At 43.5% G+C, this 19,000-nt stretch overlaps 1 protein-coding gene and 1 non-coding gene across 2 annotated transcripts; both read left to right on the top strand.

The window, feature by feature from the left end:
* The first annotated feature begins 300 nt into the window (after nt 1-300).
* Nucleotides 301-2,728, top strand: LOC124646528 (cytochrome c). The gene is made up of 3 exons (XM_047186631.1): nt 301-446; nt 1,258-1,391; nt 2,322-2,728. The coding sequence occupies exons 1-3, from the start codon at nt 335-337 to the stop codon at nt 2,415-2,417; spliced, it is 342 nt and encodes a 113-aa protein (XP_047042587.1). The 5' UTR covers nt 301-334; the 3' UTR covers nt 2,418-2,728.
* A 4,764-nt stretch (nt 2,729-7,492) lies between these two features.
* On the top strand, nt 7,493-7,574 carry TRNAS-AGA. The gene has a single exon. It is a non-coding gene; the product is annotated as a tRNA-Ser (tRNA).
* Nucleotides 7,575-19,000: the final 11,426 nt, after the last annotated feature.

Genomic DNA, 19,000 nt, shown 5'->3' with positions numbered 1-19,000 from the left:
CACAAAGCCCTACACGTCCAGCGGAGCGTTTGGTGTCCACGCCTACCATCCACCACGCGCCGCCGCCCCCCTGCCCTTTCCTTTTCCTCCAAGACACGGAAACCTTCTCGAACCTCCCACTCTCCCCAAACTGCCCTCCACCCACACCTGACTCGCGCACGACCCCAGGGGCAGTCTCGTACTTCCGCCCCACCATCCGCCGTTGGACCGGTCTATACAACACAGCCCCCACGAATTCGCCCAGGAGCCAGCAAGGCAAGCAAAAGTTTCACTTGGCCTCTCCCCTCGAGTTCTCCCGGCGAGTCTCTGCTTCCGTGCGGCGGCGGCGGCGGCGATGGCTTCCTTCTCCGAGGCTCCCCCCGGCAACCCGGCCGCCGGCGCCAAGATCTTCAAGACCAAGTGCGCCCAGTGCCACACCGTCGAGCAGGGCGCCGGCCACAAGCAAGGTAAGGACCCACACCGCCCCCGCCATCGATTCCCCCCTGCGCCTTTCCTTAACCGTGCCCAGCCTCCGTGTGTCGGGCGCCTGGGTATGGGCGGATCTCGAGAGCTCGAGTTCGATCTGCTTGTGTAGACAGGCGGTTCAGATCAGATCGGGGGTTGCACGGGTAGATCTGCGTGTGCTCTTCGTGCTGTGACGAATAGCGCCCAGATCTGCTGCGTTTGGTGATGGGGGTACTCGGTTGAAGCAAGCGGGTTGTTGCTGCTTACGCTCGCGCTAGTGGATGGCTAGCTATATCTTCACGGCTTCTGGTGCTTTGCTGTTATTGCTGTGATGAATCTGTACGTGCCTAGAGATTACTAGTTTACTCGTTGCTCAGATCATGGTCTAGTATAGCAGGGCGTGCCTACGCGATTAGTTCTCGTTTCGAAAGCCTAGTTGCCTGATTAGCTCGATTAGATTGCTCCTGGCTTGCTGTCTCCGCTTGAGGTTAATCTAAGTTAGGTTGTTGAGTGTTTTGTCGCTATTATCTCAGAAGATAGGATGTTAGGGATCTGCTTATTCTGGGATTGATCTGAAGACATGTATACCTGCGCTTGGTCTGATTACATTTCTGGTTATTTTCAAGATTATGTAGCGTAGTGTCTCATGTGAGTGCTTTCGCAAAAAAAAGGTGTCTCATGTGAGTGCATACTAGTGACGTGTTAATTCATGGGCTGCTTAGGGTGTAACCTCAGATTATACCGTTCATTACTTACATGATCATCTGCTGGGAGGTGTGGCTGATAATAAGAGTTGTTGCTTGTTCTTTGCAGGTCCTAACTTGCATGGTCTGTTTGGGAGGCAGTCGGGTACCACCGCTGGTTACTCCTACTCTGCGGCGAACAAGAACAAGGCTGTGGAATGGGAGGAGAACACTCTGTACGACTACTTGCTTAACCCTAAGAAGGTATGTTTAATGATTAATCGATTCCTTAAGAAGTTCCATTTGCTGTGGTGTTTTGCTATGGAATGCTTGCGATAGGAGTTTCTGTTATCCACTCTGTGATCTCAGATGTTGGGATCTACTCCTGTGTGAGGGTGACAGTATGAAGTATTCTCTAACTTTGATTCGTATTCTTGTTTGAGGATGACGACTATAATTCTTGAACTGCGATTTGTCTTGCTTATAAGGAACCGTGTAGTTGCTGAAAGACATAATGGTGTTGTTATTTGTGTGACTGCCCACTTTAGCCTCTGGATGTATGTACATGATAGAATTTTTGTGTGCATACTGTATGCCAAGGTAGGGACTTCAGTTATCTAATTTGTGATTTCATCTGTTTAGATGTACTGCTGTTGTTTCTTCTCTTTCAAAACTGTGGAGAACCATATAGAAGTAGCTGAAAATACTTGGCCCTGGCAACTTGAAAATATTATTTTCTATATGAGAAAATATATGTTGTTTGCTAATTGATGAAGAGTAGCTATCAGCAGATCACAGATGTTAGTTGTGTCTATTTAGACTGTTTTAGCATGTTGGTTACTGACATACTCCACTATCCAAACAGCACCTCACAGTCGGTTATTGTTGGTTATGTCTAGGCATTCCAGCACAAATCTGATGCTAGTCTAACTTGTGTCCTTCAATCCACATTGGGATTGTTGTTTATGTTTTTCTTCTGGTGATAATTTGATGATGTAAAGTTTCTGAACTATTGAGAGCTTGAAGCTTGTTCACAATTCCTTCGGAATCCTTTATTCATAATCTGGTTGTTGTCCTGATTTCCTGAGCTCAACCTAAAATGGAGGGGTTTGGGGCTTCCTTCAGTTCATAGCATGTTCTTGTTATTCCCATGCATGATATCTTGTTAATACAAACCTTGTTATTCCCATGCAGTACATTCCTGGAACCAAGATGGTCTTCCCTGGACTGAAGAAGCCACAGGACCGTGCTGATCTCATTGCGTACCTGAAGGAAGCCACCTCCTCTTAAAAGGACATGCTGCTATAATCTTGTTGGGATGAGAGAATTCGTTTTACAGTTAATAAAAGATTAGACGTTACTAGTCACTCTGGTTTAACAGGGTGCAGTCCACGAGACAATTATCTTTTCTGAGTATCATGTTTATGATACGGGTTCCGTATCACTAGGTTTAGCTGCAAAAATCTTTGACAAGCTTTTGATTCAGTTGCTGGAAAATCCCAGCACGCACATTTTGACCACCAGGTGGTGGTGGAACTGGAATGCACCCGTGTTAATGAACATGAGATCGTTAAAGTTGTGATGTTAAAGCTTTCTGCCTATCTTGCTGAGCCATCAAATTCTAGGTTTTGATGTCTTGTCTTGTGTTTCTTTCCAGTTGTGATTTTGATGTTTCTGCTTGTGCCAAATGGTCTGCTTTATGCTGGTTTACTGTCCATGGACTGGCGAGCAGTTCAAGCCTGACATTTTTGTGCTCGAGATCCAGATCTTTTGCGCCGCCCCTGATGAGGTAGGCCATATGTCCAGCAGGTCATGTGTGGGTGCTTCGGCACTCCATCTTCTCCATGACGATGAAGCTGCTAAAGGTCAAAGAGCCATCTCCTACTCGTACCTGTGCTTCGATCTTACCCGTCACCTCTTGTCACCTTTGATCTTACCCGTCCCCCTGTTCTTGTCTTTGATCTTACCTATTGACAGAAAAACTTTACTAAAGTTTTTCTGTCAATGGGTACAAGTTTTTTCTGTACCCATCACCCGATAAAGTAAAAAGGTACCAGCAGGTGAAAAATACTTGGGCTTAAAACATATCAAATTGATCAAAAAAAAAATGATAGGGGTATAATTCTCACAAACCTAGCAGCGAAGCATGAGGTTCATCCTAACAACATTAAGGAAAAATTAAGTAGTTCAGAAGATTACGGTGACACTTATCAAATGTAGATTGGTAAATGGATATCTGGGTATAACTTATCAAATTTAGATTGGTAAATGGATATCTGGGTTGGTTAATCTGGCAAAAGATAACCCATATCCTATCATCATAGGGGGTGATTTCAATTTGCTAAGGTTTTCTCATGAGAAAAGTAGGGGCCGTTTCGACAACTATTGGCCTTTTTTATTCAATGCTGTCATCGACGGTTTGGATTTGAAAGAGATTGAAATGGTTGGGAGACAGTTCACTTGGGCAAATAATCTGCCGGAACCTACATATGAGAAATTGGATCGTGTACTTATGGACCATAATTGGGAATCAAAATATCCTATGGTCTCTGTACGGGCTCTCCCTCGTATTGAAGGTTTGTCGGATCATGCTCCCATTCCTTTGACAACCGGCAAGCATAGATCACAATGTAAACGCCAATTCAAGTTTGAATTAGGCTGGTTACAACGTGAAGGCTTTCCGGAAATGGTTAAGAGAGTATGGGAGAGACTCGTTCTCTGGTTCTAGCCCTATCCAAAGGTGGAATAATAAACTTCGCGCTATGCGGAAGCACCTTGGGGGATGGGCAAGGCATGTAGCAGGTATTCTTAAAGCCGAGAAGCTTCGCCTTACTTCCTTGATCGATGAACTTGAAGCCCTTGCCGAGACACGGTTACTGTCACCGCAAGAAATTGATCTTAAGAATCAATATAATGCGCAGATGGCTTCCATGTTGAGAGAAGAGGAGCTTAAATGGTATCAACGATCTAAAGTCCAATTTATCCTAGAAGGAGATTCGAATACAAGATACTTCCACTCTGTTGCTAATGGCGGACATAGGAAGAAACTTATTCATTCCTTGGTTCAGGATGAAGGGACGATTGTGGGGCAGGAACAACTCAAAACATACATCACTAATTATTATAAGGGCTTATTTGGGGATCCGGATGAAGGAACTTTTACTATGGAAGAATCCATGATCCAGGATATCCCCCAAGTATCCCCAGAGGAAAATGCTTTTCTGACAGCCCTCTATTCCGAGGAGGAGGTCAAGAAGGCGGTTTTCCAAATGGAGCATAATAAAGCACCAGGTCCTGATGGTTTTCCAGCAGAGTTTTATCAAAACTTCTGGGAAATCATTAAGACTGATCTTTTAGCTTTATTTTCTGCATTGCACGAAGATCAACTAGAATTGTTTCGTCTAAATTTCGGTGAGATAATCTTATTACCTAAGGTTTTGGAGGCAGAGAGGATCCAACAATATAGACCTATCTCGTCTCCTAAATGTTAGCTTTAAGATATTCACAAAAACCGCAACTTTAAGACTTAACTCGGTAGCTGATCATGTTGTGCGTCCGTCGCGAGACGGCCTTTATGCAAGGAAGGAACATTCTCGACGGGGTGGTCACTTTGCATGAATCGGTGCACGAGCTTCATAGGAAAAAGTTGAACGGTGTTATTTTAAAAATTGATTTTGAGAAAGCATATGATAAAGTAAAATGGTCCTTTCTACAACAAACTCTTCGGATGAAAGGTTTTTCACAAGAGTGGCGTTCTTTAATTCACAATTTCATTTTTGGAGGAAGTGTTGCCATTAAAGTCAATGATGATGTGGGCAAGTACTTTCAGACAAAAAAGGGATTGAGGCAAGGCGATCCATTGTCACCTATGTTGTTTAACATAGTGGCGGATATGCTAGCCATTATTATTGAACGCGCTAAAGCGATACGGTCTTATTGAAGGAGTGGTCCCACATCTTGTTGATGGTGGACTCTCTATACTTCAATATGCCGATGACACGATCTTATTTATGGAACATGACCTTGAGAAAGCAACAAATCTTAAGTTGATACTTTCGGCTTTTGAAAAGCTTTACGGGCTTAAAATAAATTTCCATAAAAGTGAATTGTTCTGCTTCGGTGATGCTCAACACGAGGCTTCCTCATATGCCGAACTTTTCGGATGTGGGATTGGCCAGTTCCCAATTAGCTATCTGGGTATTCCGATTCATTATCGGAGACTCACTTTAGCCGAGTGGAAACAAGTTGAGGAAAGACTTCGAAACGTCTAACGAGTTGGAAAGGAAAGCTACTCGTCTCTTGGTGGAAGGGTCGTTCTCATTAATTCGAGTGCTAAGCAATATGGTACCGTATATGATTTCCTTCTTCCAATTGCCTAAAGGAGTCTTGCATCGATTAGATTATTTTCGATCTAGATTCTTTTGGCAAGGAGATGGTGAAAAGAAGAAATATCGTCTGGCTAAATGGAATATACTTTGTCGACCAAAAGACCAGGGGGGACTCGGTATCCATGATCTTGAGATCAAAAACCGAGCCTTACTTGGAAAATGGTTATTTAAACTTCTTTCAGAAGAAGGTATATGGCAAACGATTCTAAAGAGAAAGTATATGGGTTCAAAGGCTTTGTCCCAAGTGGTTTGGAAACCTGGTGACTCACACTTTTGGGCTGGTCTTATGGCGACAAAGAGATTCTTTTTCCCATACATATCTTTCTCGATCAGAGATGGATCTCAGATACGGTTTTGGGAGGATAAATGGTTAGGAAATACCACCCTTCGGGAACAGTATCCTGCTTTATACAGTATAGTCCGCCACAAATCTGAAACCATTGCAACGGTGATGCATAATTCTCCGAGTAATATGGCATTCAGAAGGGATATTCTAGGCCCTAGGCTAGAATCCTGGAATTCTTTGCTGCAACGACTCGAAAGGGTTCAGTTGATGCAGGGTCCGATGTGGTTAGATGGAATCTAAATGAGAGTGGAAAATTCTCAGTAGATTCAATGTATAAAGCGTTAATCCAATCAGACACGCCAGTTTTTACCAATAAAAAAATCTGGTCTATGAAGATACCACTAAAAACAAAGATATTTGCGTGGTATCTTTGTAGGGGGATAATTCTTACTAAGGATAATCTTGTAAAGCGTAATTGGCAGGGTAGTAAAAAGTGTGTCTTTTGTCATCACGACGAGACAATTGATCATCTTTTTTCAACTGTCAATTCGCGAGATCTGTATGGTCAATAACCCAAATAGGTTCGACCTTGTATCCCCCTCAGAGCGTGGCTAATTTTTTTGGTCACTGGCTCAATGGGGTAGATCGTAGGTATAAAACTTTTATTAGGGTGGGAGCGATTGCCATTATTTGGTCGCTTTGGCTATGTAGAAATGACAAGATTTTCCATGATACTAACTCTTCATGTTTGCAGGTTATCTACCGATCCACCGCTTTGCTCCGTTCGTGGTCCTTGCTTCAGAAGCCGGAGAGCCGAGACCTCTTTATGGAGGTTTCTACACGGTTGGAGGATGTGGCGAAGGATATTTTTTCCCAACATGGATGGCGGCGTAATCTAAGGATAGAGTCCTAGGAGTCGTAGCTGTCTTTCCATGTCGCAGACTTTTGTGCTGGTTTTTTGTTTTCCTTGCGCGGATACTTCTTTGTTTTTTCGTGAGTGTGCGGCTGTGTGCATCTTGATATGCAGAGGCCGGGTGTAATACTTTTTATAAGTAATGAAAGCGCCCTTTATCGAAAAAAAAACTTATCAAATTTAGATTGGTAAATGGATATTTGGGTATAGGTTCTATGATTCCGATGGATATGATATTTCCTTTGAACCTATGGACAATATTTTATCCCATATTTTATCACATATCCGTACTCTTATTAGGTTTTACCCGGCGGGTAGTGAATACCTGTTAACATCCCTAACTATGACGGGTTAGTTGCATCTGCATGGCATCGATTTTGGTCAAACTATTGTTATTGTCATGCTGGCCATGCCAATATTGTTTGAAGAGGTTTTATGCCATCGATTGATGCCATCAAAACCGCAAGAAGACTCCGCATATAAGCACGCTAGCATGTTTTGATTTGGGATCAAACATTCAAAAAATATTTCTGTATAATAACTTGTTGAAAAGCTCAGCTCTACAATACAAGCAAGTACTGTGTTTATAAATTAGACAGCACACGAAAAAGCATGCAGCCTTTACCTTTTCTATGTTGCGAATTGCAGTGCAGCTTTACTACCTTTGCAGCTAATACGTGGAAAAACATGTACGCCGTACTGCTTGTGGGCTTGGTTTTCCTTTGCCATCACGGGATGACTTAGGCCTTGAGTACAAACGTTTGAAATAAAGCATTCTGTGGTCGTGCCGGAGTGGTTATCGGGCATGACTAGAAATCATGTGGGCTTTGCCCGCGCAGGTTCGAATCCTGCCGACCACGCGTTTTTGTTCTTCTTCCGATGAGCATGCAGAGTACCTTGTTCGTTTCTTTTTTCAGCCTAGCATCGTGTTAATGTTTTTCTTCTGAGCTGACCATCTTGTTCTGGTCTATAGCGCCTTTGCTCACATGATCTGGTTCATGTTGTCTTGCTACATTCCTTGTACTCCGTATCAAATACTTATACTCTGGAGAACCTAAGTGTGGAAACCGATTCCACTGTAGGAATATAAGAGTTGAATATGGACACAACGTTTGACTCCTATAAGTAGTGTATATATCACGTCAAAAAAAAGTAGTGTATATATTTTTGGCCGTCGTTTGTTGCCCTGAACAATGGAGATATGTCGACTGCGACACATTTGTATTACACAGTGGTTCACTTAAAAATGAAACACATTGGGCCACACACAACTTTGTCAAAATGTTAGCGGTATTTTGTATACTCACCAGAAAATCGATCCCACCCGAACAGGATGTCATCATCTGTTGATACCATCTTCAGTTGATACAATCTTCGATTGAACTTCCAGTTGAAACTTCACGGAGCACTCTTTGGTGAAGTATATCAAAATTACTGCCACATGTGGTATGTGATGCATACAAACAAAGAGTGATTCGATCTACATGGATGATTGATTGTACCATCCAAGATTACCTAGCACATGGTAATGCAGCAGGACACGACTACAAAGGAAGCCAAAGCTCGTGTCATGTGCTCAGATGATACCAGGTGTGTATTGTTAGGGAATATGCTTGTTGTATTACCAGGGGGCCAAAGGTCACAATATATAGTACATGTACAGGTGCACATATGCAGAAAGCCCCCTAACATATGGGGAAACTACAATATACAGATATATACATCTAACACCCCCCCGCAAACTCATGGTGGATCCACAACACTGAGTTTGGAGAGTAAGAAATCATGCTGCGCTCGAGTCCGTGCCTTCGTAAAGAAATCCGCCAATCGCAAATGCGAAGGCACATAATGAACCGCAACAACATCATCCCGTGCACTGTGCACGTGTGTAAAAAGCATCAACACCGATATGCTTGGTCAGCTCATGCTTGACCGGATCACGTGCAATACCGATAGCACTGTACTGTCGGACAAAAGTGGAGTGGGTGTCGTAACGGAGACCCCAAAATCTGCAAGCAACCACCGTAACTAAGTCACCTCAGGCAATCAACAAAGCTATAGCCCGCAACTCAGCCTCAACACTCGAACGGGAAACCGCGACATGTTTCTTCGTCTTCCAAGCAACAAGCGAACCACCAAGAAACACATAGTAAGCAGAAAGCGAACGACGATCCGTAGGATCATTCGCCCACGTAGCATCCGAATAGCACTGTTGCTGGAGAGAGCTGGAACGGGGAAAGAAAAGGCGACGAGTGATCGTGTCACGAAGATAACGAAGAACACGGAGGAGATGACTATAGTGAACAGTGGTAGGAGCTGAGACAAACTGACTCAGAATATGAACAGGATAAGAAATATCGGGACGAGTGACAGCAAGATAAACAAGACTCCCAACAAGATGGCGATAACGGGTGGGATCAGGAAGAGGATCACCATCAGTAGGACGAAGCTTAACATTAAGCTCCATAGGAGTATCGACTGTGCGCTCATCCCCAAGAGCGAGCACGAGCAAGAAGATCTCGAATGTACTTTTCTCGAGAGATAGAAAAGCCATCGGAAGTGGAGGAAACCTCAATGCCAAGAAATTAGCGAAGAGGACCAAGATCAGTCATAAGAAACTGATCACGAAGACGAGCCTTGACGAAGGCAATATACTCAGGATCATTGTGGGGACCCCGGACTAACTGTCCGAAATACCCTGTTATGTATACAGTTCACGATCCCATGATCAGTGCGTCGTGAACACATAACCGAACTGATATCAAATTACACCATCCATTACAAAGCGGAATAAGAAAATTACAATAAGGTCTCATGACCAAACTTACATAATAGCCTCGAAGGGCCTAACTAAACATCAGAGTAGTATCATCACTTCAACAGCGCGGAGCCCAAGTCATCTACCATAAACCCTACAGGCAACTGACTGGGAAGACGTTCCTAGCTCGCATAGACGTCACCAACTTCTTCTTTATCCGTCGTGTTCCTCCAAGTCTGGCCAAGTAAATAGCCAGGGACAAAGCCATGAGTACATTTGGAATTGTACTCGCAAACCATCAAGTAGGTACTTTGCAAGAGTGCAAGATAACAAGTGCTAATCTAGATGACAAGAGGGAAGAGATAATTTCTCTTGTGGAAATAGCATGTAGAAGAGAAGTAGTTTCTCTTGTGGATATAGCATGTAGAAGAGAAGTAGTTTCTCTTGTGGATATAGCATCCCGACATCTTAGAAGAAGGGGATACTCAAGGGGTTCTATGACATCTCTATATCTTTGTTGAAGAAGATACTTCAAAAGAGTTCTACAACATAAAACACTAGGAAGGGAGTAACCCAGTTTATTTCCTTTCCGACCATCTCCATATGGTCAACCAAACCATTCTAGTACCCTTCCGGTACTCCGAAAACAAGTTCCTTTTTTTCCTTTGGTAAACACTTTCTCAAACAAAACTCATCAGGCTAAGCAACAGCCATTTCAACCGTCCATGACCGCGGACACGGCTATTCGAATAGATTTGACTCTGCAGAGTTTGCACACTTTCCCCACAAGATCCGCGAGTTTATCATGTGGGCATCATCCCTGCATATCAACTATGCCATGACAAAAACTTGGACATAGCCTTTCGCCTATTCGTCTTAGCACGGGATCCTACCCTATGGAGTATGTACCTCCCCGGCACCGTGGCAGCTCACCTCACTTTGAGCGTGGCTCCACCGCCAAGCCAGGAGACCCATAGTGTCTTCCGGACGGGTCAGCCCCGAAGGCCTCCCGTTATACTATTGTCTCCACCAACGACAATCCGGATTCGGGGGTAACCTTACCCTTATATAGTTGTGCGGTGTCCCATGTTAAGAAGAACAAACTACGAGCTAAGCCCCGTCCCACTCCAGGGTAATGTGGTTGCGTGGGTTAATTGTCACGGGTGAATACTTAGACGCCAAAGTTTTCGAAAACAAGATTTTCTTTCCAACCATCTTTGCCAAGATCCTTTTCTTTCATAAACACACACTTGGGTAAGTCCAACTCACCCAAGGTTTTCAAAAATTCTTTTCAACAAGGTATTTTTCCAAGGGGTTCCCAACCTATAGTTTTATGAAGGAACTAAGAGTCATAATGACATGATGTTAGCCATCATACCACTAAGGGGATGATAATTGAGGTGTTAAGGGGATCATACATACTTAGGATAAGCATGTATAGGGACAACATAATTAAGATGATTCAAACATGGGTCATGATGTTAATCATCATACCACTAAGAAGATGACAACATGGATATGGTCAAGGGGGCATACATGCTTAGGGTAAGCATGCATAACATCAACAAGGGGTTCACATACTTGGGAGCAAGTATGCAAAGCATCAACAAGGGGTTCAACATACTTTGGGAATAAGTATGCATAGAGTAGAGGACCAAAAATCACACATGATACAAGGAACCAAGTATATAATGGAGCAATGAGCGCAACAAGAAGGATAAATAGCAAGAGATCAAAAGATGGCTTGCCTTGGCTTATTTGTCCCTGGACTTCTTCAACTTCATCAAATAATAATTCCAACAATATAAATAAAATCCTCATCCGAACCACTTCTTCTTCTTCTCCGAATTGTTCGCATCTATCGCCGGAAAATATAAAAATAACACAATCAACACATTGTACCAACAAAACAACATACAACAAGCAACAATCAATAGATAACCACTCTACTAAGGGCTTAACATACTAAGGTCTTATAGATACTACAAAACAACTTTAATAGTTTTGATTTTAGAAAACCCCAATTTAATCACCTAAGAAGGGCATAAGAGCCTCACCAATTATCAATTGCCTCGTTGGGTATCACCATGACATAAATTAATTATCCCTTGGTATATAACACCACAAAAAAGACAAGTGCATTGGTTAGACATCAAAAGCATTCATATTTTATTTTTAAACATTTTTTGAAAATTAGGAAATCATTTTCCTAGTTTATTTGGCTAATAGACACTATACAAAAATAGGAGCTAAACAATATGCTACACTCTTTTGAAAACTTAAGCAAAACAATAGGTCTAAGGTTAAGTTGCATAGGGTTTGTTTTGCAAGAATAAAACATAGGTTGACTATTTTTAAATAAAAAGAGTTGGTCAAAGATTTTAAATAAACAAAAGTTTTGGTACAACATTTCATGTGACACACACATAACACAAACAGTAACAAATATGCATGAACAGAAACTAAAAATATTTTTCCTAGATGGCCAGTACTAAAACAAGACTAGCACAATTGGATTCACCCAAAAATATTAATTTTACAATTTTAGGAATTAGCTAGAGTCTACAGCACACATAGAACAAGCTTAATTCACCAAAAATCATACAAAAATCCTAAAAATACAAGGCCAGTGGCATTGGAAAGATATTGAAATTTCTGATCCAATGCAATTTGTTTCACTCAATTTGGGTCTGTAGATCTAAAGTTATTCGCGTTTTAAGTTCTCTGGTTTTTATCAAAATTTACAGAAATTTTTAAAGTTCAAAAGAAATAAACGGGCGGGAAAACACTCTGGGCCGTGCGGGTTTGAGGACTTGGGCCGGCCCAGGAAGCTTTTCCAGCTGGAGAGTGAAAAAAAAGAGGAAGAATAGGAGGGGGCCCAAGTGGGCCAGGCTGCATGGATGGGCTGACGTGGCCAAGTGGCCACGCAGCGCTTCGTCCACGATCGGGGAGGTCCTCGTTCTCTTCCCGACCTGCACGCGAACGGAGGAGAAGATGGCGGCCAGGGGGGCGGGGCTTACCGGCGGCGGCCGGCGACGGCGAGGGCTGGGCGGCGGTGGCGCGTCGAGGCGATCTAGGGCGCCGGCTCGGCGGCGCCTCTCCTCTCCCGCAGCATTGCTCGCCCGACGGGATTTTCCTCCGCGGCTATACACCGGATGAACTGCGACGGCGGCGACCATGGGCGGACCTGGAAGGTGCGGGCATGCGCGTTAGAACGAGAAGACGGTGGTGATCATGATGGGGCAGAGAGGGAGGGCGAAGGAAGTCGGGGGCGAGCTCCTGCTTGTTCGCCACCCGCAAGGTGACCACGGGCAACGAGCGTCTCCGGCGAGTAGTAAGGGAAGGGGAGCGTCTTGGGGCTTTCGCGAGGTGATGCGGGGAGTGGAGGAAGTGGTGTGAGCTGAGGGAGTGGATCGGAGAGGCCCTTTTATAGGCGCGAGGCGGGGCGACGGTGGGTGCCATGGGCGGCGTCCATGGCCAATGGTTGTCGAGGCGAACGTCGTGGGGTGACGTAGGAGGGTGGGGGCGGGGTGGCGTCATCCCGTAGACGTCGGCGAGCGAGGGGAGGGACGCACGTGAAGAGGGAAAATCGAGCGGGAGAGGGCAGGGTGGCTCGAGCGCGCGAGAGGTTGGGCGTTGGGCGCGTGCGTCCGGGGGTGAAGTAGGGTTTCGGTAGGGATGTGTGGGCTGCCGCGAGTCTTTGGGCGTGTGGGAGGAAGGGAGAGGGGTACCATGGCTCGTCCCACAGGAGTAGGGCCAAGAGGGTGTGGAGTAGGGTGCAAGAGAGAGAGAAGTGCATAGCACTTGGCCCTAGCCATGGACAAAGTAGGAGAAAGGTCGAAGAAGAATGGAGAAAAAGGAGAGAAGAGGGAAAGAGTGGGGTGGTGCCCTCCTAGGGTTTGCAAAAAGGGAGAGAAAAGAGAGAGGGTGACATGCATGATGGGTGTCACACATGCAAGACATGGCCGGCTCACCTTTGGTGCAATTTCTACATGGGCCACGGTATTGACTAAGGTGGAAAAAGTTGATTAGCTAGGTGATGGTGTGGATGATGGCAAGGTCTAAGATTGAGTTTGGTGAAGATCGGAATTTCTATGCCTATGATCAAATTTGAATGAAATTTATTATATGAAGTTTTTGAAAGTAGGAGGATGATGTTTTGAGTTCAAAGTGTGCTCTACTTGCATAACAATACATAGTAGGTTTTTTTCTCTAAGCTAGTCGGTAATAAAAAGGGCAAGAAATGGTGTATCTATATGCACCATGCATTTTGTTAAAAAGGAAGGAATAGATTAAATGTTTTAAAAGCAAGTATTTTTGGGTTGAAGGAAATGAGATGATACAAGACACCATCCACATTTCCTATTTTAAAGGCTTGAAAAGCTATGATAAAACTAGGATTAGTTTTGTAGTGAAAATTTGAGAATAAACTTAAATAGGATTTTTGGCAAGTAAAATATTGTGGGAGAAGTGATCTCAAGGGTAGAGGGTGGCTACATAATGTACCCATAATTCCACTCTTGGTTTTGTGAAGAGTAAAGAAAAACAAGAGGTAAAACAGGATGAAGTGATCTAGTGCTGAATTAGTGGGTAGGGTGCAAGATCAAGTGACAATAAGAATTGAGGGGTTAGATGGGGACATGCAAGACGTGGAAGTTGCAGAGGGTGTTGCATAGATGAGATTCATGCATTGAGGTCACAAATAACAGTTGTCGGTGCTTAAGAAACAACTGCCAAAGTTGGAACATTTTAAGCCTGCCAAAACTTCTTATTGTCTTGACTTCAAAACCAACAAGGAAAAGTGGGTATAAGAGAGATTTGGTTCAAGGCAAGGATATGGTTGGGAAGTGCTCATGATAAGTTAGGTCTAGGACCAAGTGCATTGTCTTAGATGGCAAGGGGTAGCTTAATCCATGGGTTCCAAAATGGAACCTCAAACAGATTTTGGGACTTAGTCAAAATTATGATGCCTTAGGGTTTTTGACTAGGGTAAGAGAGAAGCATGTATTAAGGGGTAGATGATCCCAAGTTTTGAAACAAGGATGGGTTGAGCAAGATTATACCAGAAAAGAGGTATTTTAAATAGGCACACACATGTTGCCGTCAGGAGAGAGGTTTGATGTAGTAAGAAGGAAAACAATACTTCCTAAGCCACACATAGGTTTTATTAGGTGATTTGTTTGTCTTACCACTAGGAGTGTTGTTCTTTGAGGTAGCTCAAGACAAAACTTAACAAATAGAACAAGACAATACATCTACCAACAGATCAAAACAATTTAGTATGACAAGCAGATCAAGGCAATTCATCCAATTAGCTTATAGAAAAAGTTTTTGTGTTCCCCTAATTTTTGCCTTATGGACGAATAAACAAGGTTGCAAAAGTTGGGGTGTTACAGCTCTTCCACCCTTAAAATAATCTCGTCCCGAGATTACTAAGCGTAGGACTAGGTAGGTTTTCTTAGTTGACCAAAGTTAGACTCGTCTTCTTGTAGACATGCAGTTGTCGAGAAGGTCGTTGTTTCATCTTCTGGGAAACATGATGGATTCCTGCCGAGGGCAAGCTTCGTGAAGAGGTTGATCGACTACTCCATGTAGGTGTTAGATCTGTAGCTTCTAAGCGATCCTAGCGGGGGTTCAAGATCCTGGGAGAGTTAGTGCACTCCAGCGGTGCTTTAGCAGGGTTGAAAACTTTTTAGAGTTAGCTTTAAATTTTAATGGAAGACGAAGTCTTCCACCCTTAAATCATTCATCGGGGGTTTTGAAAAACTCTAAGCTTCGGCCACGGAGTCTTGTCGGGCGCTTTTGAAGGGGTCTTCGGTCTCTCGTCTTGAGTTGAAACATCTTCAGGGGGCGAGGTGCAGTCCACAACTTAAGGGGGAGTTAGTGCATCCCAAGTTTCCAACGGTGTTTTAGAAAGGTGGAATTTTTTTTTGGGGGTTAGCTCCAATTTTTAGTGGAAGACGAAGTCTTCCACCCTTAAGATTTTTCATCGGGCCTTTGGAAAAACTCGGAGCGCCTGCCTTGTGGTTCTATCTGGAACTTCTAAAGAAGTCATCGATCTTCCGCATTCGGTTGAAGAATCTTCAGGGGAGACGTGTAGACGATGCAGCTTGGTTTTGATGCTAATGTACCCTCAGCTTGTTAGACGGTGGGTTAGAGGGTGGTTTCAAGAAAATAGCGTCGAGGTTAGCGTGATTACGCTCCAAGGATAGACCAAAATAATAAGGCTTCTTGCAGAGGTGTAGTCACTTTTGAAGGTAGGGGTTTCTGCTTTCTTGGCGTAGTACAGATGCTTTCAGCTGATTTTGAAAGTAGTTAGTGCAGATAGGGGTCTTGGTTAGTTTTTCCGAAGGTTAAAAAAAACAACTACTAACGGGGTTAGAGTTAGAGCCTTTTGTTAACCTATCCAACTAACTAGATGTTAGCAATCCATCGGCGAGGTAGATGAGGGTGAAAACATCTTTGGGAGGCTTCCTAAGTTGGTTTATCACACTAAGAGGATTTTTCAGACCGAAGGACCAAGACAAACATACGCAACAAACAGATAAAATCACTCAAGCAGCACACGAGGAAACTACAAGCAATCATCAAAGCTCAAACAAGGCACTCTAAGTATCTAGGGATACCTAATACGTGGGGGGGGGGGGGTAGCTCAATCAAAGCGATTGAGTTTGTCCTATCCATCCTATATGTTTGGGGGTGGTCACATATGTTGATGTCTTTAACCGGCTGACATCGTCTTCAACAAGGATTCTCAAAGCAGTTGGTGGTGAAGCAGCCTGGTGTTGAGTCGTCGATGTTGAAGTGGAGGCGAAAACTGCGTAGGACTTCTGGTCTCAACATCCCAGGGACGTGAGGTCTTCAGAGGATTAGCTGTCGGGATACTCCCAAAGTCGACAACTTCTCGTAGTTGTCCTAAAAGTTACTAGCCAAGAACCGACGACTTGACCCCAGACGACTGCAAAAAGTGCGAGTCCATGGAGGAACAAGGTCAGCTTTTTGACAGGCTTTGGTGACAACCAAAGACATGATCTAATTATCCCTTTATGTGCACACTAAGTTGGCCTCCAATCTTCAATAGCCGTTGTTGGATGTACAAGAGTCTTTCTGAGAGATTGATCCATCTTTGAGTTAGAGTCATCGGTCTGAGTTGGGGACACCGTCCAATATGTAAGTTTGAAGAGGATGAGACAATATAGTAAGAAATTGCCAAACATTTTAATAAAGTGGAGAGATAAGAATTTTGAAGTTTCTGAAGAAGTATTAGGAGTAGAAGCTATGCTTCCGACTAAGGAAATAATTTGTTTGGTAAATAGTTTTTCCCAAGTACTTGTTTCCTAACTAACGTCCATGCTAACTAAGGTCTCCTACAGTCAGGATGGCTCTGATACCAGCTACTGTGGGGACCCCGGACTAACTGTCCGAAATACCCTGTTATGTATACAGTTCACGATCCCATGATCAGTGCGTCGTGAACACATAACCGAACTGATATCAAATTACACCATCCATTACAAAGCGGAATAAGAAAATTACAATAAGGTCTCATGGCCAAACTTACATAATAGCCTCGAAGGGCCTAACTAAACATCAGAGTAGTATCATCACTTCAACAACGCGGAGCCCAAGTCATCTACCATAAACCCTACAGGCAACTGACTGGGAAGACGTTCCTAGCTCGCATAGACGTCACCAACTTCTTCTTTATCCGTCGTGTTACTCCAAGTCTGGCCAAGTAAATAGCCAGGGACAAAGCCATGAGTACATTTGGAATTGTACTCGCAAACCATCAAGTAGGTACTTTGCAAGAGTGCAAGATAACAAGTGCTAATCTAGATGACAAGAGGGAAGAGATAATTTCTCTTGTGGAAATAGCATGTAGAAGAGAAGTAGTTTCTCTTGTGGATATAACATGTAGAAGAGAAGTAGTTTCTCTTGTGGATATAGCATCCCGACATCTTAGAAGAAGGGGATACTCAAGGGGTTCTATGATATCTCTATATCTTTGTTGAAGAAGATACTTCAAAAGAGTTCTACAACATAAAACACTAGGAAGGGAGTAACCCAGTTTATTTCCTTTCCGACTGTTGACACCAGTTTTGTCTCAGATAATAATTATGACTAAATAATTAAATAAATCCTTTAAACGGGATTTTCTTGTATAAATAATATAAAAATTTAGACATTGCACCGCCTCCAACTGCAATGATCTAATATTGATCAAAATTTACAAAGTTGCGGTTAACAATAAATATTCGACCGCCGGTATATCAACATCACCGGGAAAACCTTATGAAATACAGTCATGCTATATTAAAGTAAATGACAATATTTTGTACAAAGATGCCATCAAAAGAAATTCTACCATATATGTGAAAATTCATATTTGCTAGCTATATGCAAGGTAAAAAGTTTGCAAGCTAGCTAACTTATAGCTATTGGGCCACAACTAAACGAGATACGTGTAGCTATATGGTGCATTGCATAAATTTAGCGCCACCGCTGCACCAGTAAGATAAAACAATGGACTAATCACCACTGCCTAATTAATCACTCATCAAAATAACTATGAAGTACTAATCATCTCTGGCCCAAATGGCCACAGCCCATAGAGCAGAACGCTCTTGCTCCACGCGAGTGGCGGTTGCAATCGGTCGGCTCTCCAAGATATACACGCTACAAAATATCACGCTGATACTAGGATTTAACAGTCGCTCCACTCCAACGATTTGGAGAACGTGGGCGCACTCCCACGCCCATGAAAGAACTGCCGCCTGTTTTGCTCTATAAATACCCGGCACAGCCTTCATTTTCCCCCGCTCAATCGCTAATCCATACTCCCCATTCGCTAGCCCCGTCCCATTCGCCATACACATCGCTAATCGCCATACAGAAATCAACACTCATATACATCGCAAATCGCCCCGCTCAATCGCTAATCCATACTCCCCATTCCCTAGCCCCGTCCCATTCGCCATACACATCGCTAATCGTCATACAGAAATCAACACTCATATACATCGCAAATCGCCCCGCCCGTTCTCCGTACACAGATTGCTAAGAAAATCTCCAATCCACGCTTCGCCATCGCTGTACGCCATCCGGCCGGCCGGCCGCTCGTCATACGCGCTGCAGAGCTGCAGCACTTGCATACTTGACGAAGAGCAGCAGGAGGACATCTACAGGAAGGTGAGAATGTGATTTTCCCCTTGCTCCTTGGCTGGTCACATTGACACACGCCATGGAGTTTCTCCTCCTAATCTCTAGTTTGGTCACATTGACACAAACTATGGATTTCTCTTCCTAAAATTGCTACCTCTCATGTTGCATTCTTTCTATGATCCTAAAACTATTGGCTCTTGTTTTGGTCACATTGACACAAAACAAGTTGCTCTAAAAACACATACTACTAAAAATCATGCTCTTGTTTTGGTCACATTGACACAATCCAAGTTGTTTTAAATCCATATAATCATGAAACAATTGGCTCTTGTTTTGGTCACATTGACACAAAACAAGTTGCTCTAA

This window comes from Lolium rigidum, chromosome 4 (genome assembly GCF_022539505.1).
Source record: "Lolium rigidum isolate FL_2022 chromosome 4, APGP_CSIRO_Lrig_0.1, whole genome shotgun sequence".
Lineage (NCBI taxonomy): Eukaryota > Viridiplantae > Streptophyta > Magnoliopsida > Poales > Poaceae > Lolium > Lolium rigidum.
The sequence above is the reverse complement of the archived record's forward strand: the minus strand, read 5'-3'. Positions and strand labels throughout refer to the sequence as shown.